The sequence below is a fragment of the Drosophila bipectinata genome, chromosome 2R (genome assembly GCF_030179905.1).
Source record: "Drosophila bipectinata strain 14024-0381.07 chromosome 2R, DbipHiC1v2, whole genome shotgun sequence".
NCBI lineage: Eukaryota > Metazoa > Arthropoda > Insecta > Diptera > Drosophilidae > Drosophila > Drosophila bipectinata.
Window position 1 is genome coordinate 15,345,660 of NC_091737.1, and position 5,660 is coordinate 15,351,319.

A 5,660-nucleotide genomic window follows, 5' to 3' on the forward strand; every position below is an offset into this window, starting at 1 on the left:
CAGAAGTGTTAAAGTTTTGCTTTGAAAATATGTAGTATTTAGTGTTAAATCTTAGTAACCTAGTTATAGAGTTACAATATATTTCTTAAAATGTTTTTAATTTATCTAAAATGAAAACTTTACATTAATACTGCGTATACCTATTTTTCGTACGTTACGTATACGCATTGTAGGCTATTTTGTACCATGAGATTTATAAATATTTTGTATTTACCAAGTCAATTTTTTTTCTCTGTACTTTTAGGCCAAAGCTGCTGTTGCAGGCTGCACTATGTGCACTACCATGTGCCCAACTCAATTTATTAATGCATCCACATAGACAGATGCAGTCACGCTCCGGCTCAGTTCGTTGGATTGCATACAAAGGATTGGGGAGAGATGGGGGCCGGAGCTTTTGGGATAGATGATGCATCACCATGGGAGCAAATGCCATCTGATCACAATGTCCCCAAATTTAGGTCCGGAATTTGAGTTCCTTTGAGATTTTGGAACAGAGATCATGACGTGGAAATGATTTAGAATTGTAGAGAAGATGGCGTTGGCGTATGAGTTACGTCGAATAAGGTTCCCGCAAATATTTTAACACTCAATTAAAATTGCAATGCAAATAATTGCAGCACATTTAATGGCTATCTCTCTGGGCTTCTGCGTTCGCATTTAATGCATTTTTGTGGTAATGGCAGCAAATTAAGCGGAAATTACATGGCCTGGCCGAGATATCGATACTGAAACGCTCCGGCTGACAGGCAGTTGAGCGTGCAGGGATGCACGTTTCTCAAATTATGTTGATTTATATATAATTTTTGTGTAATTTCATTAAGAAATGCAAATTGCACATTAAATGCAATAAATATTGATAAATGTATGCGTATGCGAGCCATTTGGTGGGAATTCGAATACGAGCAACTGGCCTGCATAATTGAGGTGGGCGATTCCCGTAACTTTACCCAATGAATAAATATCATGAGTGGGAGCACGTTTCTGCTCTTGAATTATTTAATAAATTAATAAGTCACAAATATCTAGAAGACCTATCCAAAACTGCGGATAATTCGTTCCATGGAAATCTGCAAAATTGTGTCAACCAAACCACAGATTAAACTCAGCTTCATGATATCTTCTAAGGCAATAATTTGGGAACGTATTAGTTGGAGGCTTTGCTTGGTTGTCAAGCCGAAGTAGCAGACACATATGGTGAAGGTGACCAGGATCTTGCTTACGAAAATGCAGACTCGTTTGGCCCGGGATATGTTCGGATAGTAATTGGTGTCCCGCCAGTTGGCGGTGATTGGGTGCCAAAGGGACCAGTTGCTCCACATCATTTCGAAGAGCACTTTGAATCGTAGTCTCCAGGTTCCGATATACCGATAATCGCCTCGATTGAATATCAAATCCGATTGCAGGAAAATTCCATGATTCCTCGTGATCCACCGACGGGCGATGAAGACCTGAGATTGCCCGGTCTGGATATCGTTCACCTCGATTCGGCGCAGAAACCAGCTCGGAAAACGTCCGTGGTTGTCGTGGGAAACGAAGAGCTTCGTGGGTATTCGAATGTCGCGCGATTTTAGCCACAGTGTATTAGTCGTATTTCGCTGAAAGCGTATGTGCTCTGGATCCTGAGTCATTTTTATCCTATGACCGTATCTGCTCTGGAATGTTATATATATCGATGCCGTGGTCTCCGCATTGATCCTTCCGCCCGTCTTGATAAGGACCCAAAAATCGTGTACTTTGCGCGATTTTAATGCCTCGTCGTCGACTTCTACCAATCGATGGAAGACCGCTTTATTGGGCAGATGATTGCGATTGTCTATAATCCAAATTATCCATGCGACTAGGGCTATCAAAATTAACAGATAGGATGCAATAAGGATATAATTCGGTTTGATTTCAAGGAAGGGGTTCACGGGTATCCAAACGGGTGGAATAAAATATGTGAAAGCCGTATATGTCCCGAGCATTTTGCAGGAGCAGTACAGGCCCATCTTAACATCTTTTTCCATACCTGGAATACAGTTTAAATCGCTCCAATGCTGTTTATCTGGGGGCATACTATATATCCAATCTTCACAAAATCTTAACTGAAAGGCAAAGTCAAATTTCACGTCCCTAGCACGGGTTTTAGCGCCGGATGACGAATTTTGGACCACTTGTATTGCCACATAAGCACGCATAGCCTGCGGGCACTTATTTCGCAGTAAAACTACTTTACATTTTTTAGAGATCGGAATAAAGCAGGATGACTTGGAGAGTTGGGAAAACAGAGGCTGCTTCTCCAGGCTCAACATTACCTGAAGGGGATGTGTGGTCGAAATAAAATGCACCGCCAACATGGTATGCTTGTCCAGCAAGGTTCGATAGATTCGCACATCTTTCAGGTTTTTGAGGGTCACCTTCTTCATAAAGTTCACATAGATGCCAGCCTGGTCGTCTGTATGCGATAAGTGGCCTTCCTCCCTCAATTCCCTATCAGGGCCTTTTTTAACTATTTTTCGAAGAGGCTCGTCTACCAAAGCCTCGAACTCAATGATTTCGGGCAGAACTTGTCTGAAGCTTAATGTGCTTCTTTTGAGATCAATCTCATGTTTGAACGAGTCATTTAATTGATAAATCCGGACACTGAGAAGAACAAAGCTCGGCATTCGCTCTGTGGGATACCACCATTTGAGTCTACGTTTGACCGATATTATCTTGATGCACAGTGGAATATCATCTGAATACCAAAATTGTTCGAGGAGTTCCGGGGTAAAATAAACCGTTTGGTAGCCATCGTCAGTATGAATATGAAAAGAATCATTAGGCACACCGAGGAGACAGTTTACGCTCAAGGATATGGAGGGATGAAAGTTTTGAATGACTACATCGTGATCATCGAATTCCATTCTGACATCTCGGCTACGAGCATATCCCAGGTAACTATGCAGACGATCTGTTTCCCATGTTGTTTTGAGCCAATTAAGCCATTCAAAAGACATTGAGGCAACGTTCAGTTTTTTAATTTCAATAGCCAGATTATCTATAAGTTTCTGCTCCAGTTTGCCAGCCAATCGAGCTCTACGATATTTATGGTAAATAGGCGTTGGAGGAGGAGGCGTTAACTTGGACAACGTTTTCATAATTTCATAGACCTTCAGGCAGGCTCGGGTTGTGTTGATCAACGGCTGTTCCGCTAGTACGGATCTTATATTATCGTTTTCCAATATTTCCTGGAAATTATTATTAATTTTACGAACCACATAGGTGAGAACGGCTTGTTTTTTCAAATTGAAAGGTTGTAATCGGTTAGCCAGAGTAAGCGTTAAGTTGGCCAACTTCCCAAGTGATTCCCGGGAATACGAAGTATATCCTTTGAGGCAGCTCAAAAGTACTATGGCCGAGTCCACTTCACTAACTCGATTTGCCATAGACTGAATCGTTTGGAAGTATCTGAGAAAGAGTCCTTCTTCAGGAAGATTCAGGATATTGTGCGGGGCGTTGGTGATATAATTCCACAGATCGATCGGAGGGTGAACTGGAGTATTATTCAGGGCCGTGACATTAACCCTTATCCAACTGGGTCGACACACCAGGACAACATCGCAGACCAGTACCTTTATGTATTTGGTGATGGGCAAGTGAACTTCGCAACTGCAATCGAAGCAACTGTCCAGCAAAACAGGTCCTGCGTAGTACCAGTATTCAATGGGATTATTTAAGGTGTAAAAGTTCTGGCAGCAGGGAATAAATGGAGTGAGTGCCTCCTGTCCTTCCGTTGGGCTTACGAAACACTTCCCTTGGGATGGACCAGGATTACTTATTAAGGTCCTTACATTCCTGCCATAACTTCCATCTGCCGCGGAAACCACTAGTTTTATTTGGGTTTTGTTCGATGCAGATCCTATATAAACAGCCAACTCTTTCGAAGTTAGTGGTATCTTGCCTCCAACATACCATTTGTACTTTAGATTCTTGCCGAAACAATTGGTGCATTTAGCTCTGAGATGAACATCCGATCTTGGCGATATAAGGTCCATTCGGCAGTTCCATATGCATTCGATAGTGATGTCCAACACTTCGGAGTCTGTCATGGTGATTGCTTGAAACTTTTTCGATGTAACTTTTGGATCATCATCCCTAGAGACCTTCAATGTAAAAATATATCTGCAATCAGTTTTAAAGGAAAATTCTGGAATACTAAACACCGCCTCTATAGAAGAAAATATTAAAAATTGTGTGGACCAAGTAGTTTCTCACCTTTAGATATGCTTCGCCGACAAACTGGGTTGTCCTTATCGTCAAACGAATGGCAGCTCCAACGATACGAGGAAAACTGAATGTCTGTACTTGTTTTTGAGAGATCCTTACTCAGGGAGCCGTTCAGCCACAAGATTTGGTTACTCTGAGCTCTTCTACTTGAGCCTCCAGTAATTACAGCTTCCACCCCGCCCATAATCACTTTCAGATAGCATCGAGCTGCGAAAGTATAATCGTCCACTTGACCCTCAATTGTCAAGACAACGAGGTTTCTCCACATCTCGTAGGAGGGGGGGAATCCCAGGGAATATTCTTTAATGGGGAGGAGGGGACTACTTGTGAAATAGGTTGAGAACTGTGCTGTGGAACGGATCGATAGTAAAAAGTGATTTGGGCGATTTCGTTTCCAAAAACTCACTTAACCCGATTACATCTGTCAACCGCCAGTGGAAAACCGTTTTGATTGTCAAGTTGCAGGTATCCAGAAATTTCGTCTTAATTATATAATTTCGAGTTATGAGGACTTTTTTAGGTTTTACAGGGTCAGAACACTTTTGAAGTGTTATTTGAGGAACACACGGCTTAGTGGGAGTCACGTTAATACGAATGGAATCCGTCACTTTGTAAGTCCAGGGCAGGGAGGACACTCGACCAATTAGCGTCAAAAGTTTATCACTAATTGACCAAAAAATTGCCATAAAATGCGCCAAGTATCCACTGTCATATGCGGGCTTCATTTTCGTCTTGATTCCCAGAGTAGAAAGATTTCCACTGATTGAGGAGGTTCTTTCGAATTTGGGCGGCATTTCCCTTTGAACTTTAGATCCCACCTCCAAATAGGCCAACAAATAGCTGGGCGTGCTGAGGTGCAAGGTTATGGAGTTCTTAACTGGAAGCGTTTCCAAAGTTATGACGATTGGTGTTGGCTGTCCGTATGGCAGATCCTCGTTGCAGTAAACCTTGATCTTGGCCATTTCCAATTCACTAATCTGTGCAGATCCTAGTGTCAAGTAGAGCGACAGTAATAATAGTATCTTCCTCGGATAATTATACAGCGACATATATTCATTTTAAATGAGAGGAAAAATTGTAACAGAAAACTGAAAGCCAGCTTTCAAGCTTTTATAAATAAGATTTAAACACAAGCCCCCCGTCCTAATGCAATTAATTTTTAACTGGCTTATGGCTTAAAAGTTGAAACTAAGTTAATTACTTATTCCATCATCAGTAAGCAATTACTATAAATTTGGGTAATGAAATAAAAAACATTGGCCTCTCATCACTTTGGTGAACCCTTGCTTCGCAACTTATGTAAGGTAATCCTTAACTGACCTCAACTACCGACCGTTGAGCTTTAATCGGAGAGCAGAGCTTGTTAGCCTGGTTTTGCCCAAACACACACATACATCCTGGAACATCCTTAT

At 41.7% G+C, this 5,660-nt stretch overlaps 1 protein-coding gene across 2 annotated transcripts; it reads right to left on the reverse strand.

The window, feature by feature from the left end:
- Positions 1 to 991: 991 nt before the first annotated feature.
- On the reverse strand, positions 992 to 5,341 carry LOC108125623 (polycystin family receptor for egg jelly). 2 transcript variants are annotated; one of them, XM_070278961.1, is made up of 3 exons: positions 4,655 to 5,341; positions 4,237 to 4,596; positions 992 to 4,189 (listed from the first exon to the last, which is right to left on the reverse strand). In XM_070278961.1, the coding sequence occupies exons 1-3, from the start codon at positions 5,295 to 5,297 to the stop codon at positions 1,032 to 1,034; spliced, it is 4,161 nt and encodes a 1,386-aa protein (XP_070135062.1). In that variant the 5' UTR covers positions 5,298 to 5,341; the 3' UTR covers positions 992 to 1,031. The 2 variants fall into 2 exon arrangements, with proteins under 2 accessions (XP_070135062.1, XP_070135063.1); XM_070278962.1 differs by having other exon boundaries at positions 3,985 to 4,124.
- Between the last annotated feature and the right edge of the window lie 319 nt (positions 5,342 to 5,660).

Excerpts from the sequence above, each read along its gene's own strand:
- LOC108125623 (XM_070278961.1), bottom strand. The coding sequence starts at position 5,297 with ATGTCGCTGTATAATTATCCGAGGAAGATACTATTATTACTGTCGCTC. Across the intron at positions 4,597-4,654 it reads GACAGATGTAATCGGGTTAA|CACAGTTCTCAACCTATTTC; the intron begins GTGAGTTTTTGG and ends TCCGTTCCACAG. Across the intron at positions 4,190-4,236 it reads TCGGCGAAGCATATCTAAAG|AGGCGGTGTTTAGTATTCCA; the intron begins GTGAGAAACTAC and ends TTTCTTCTATAG.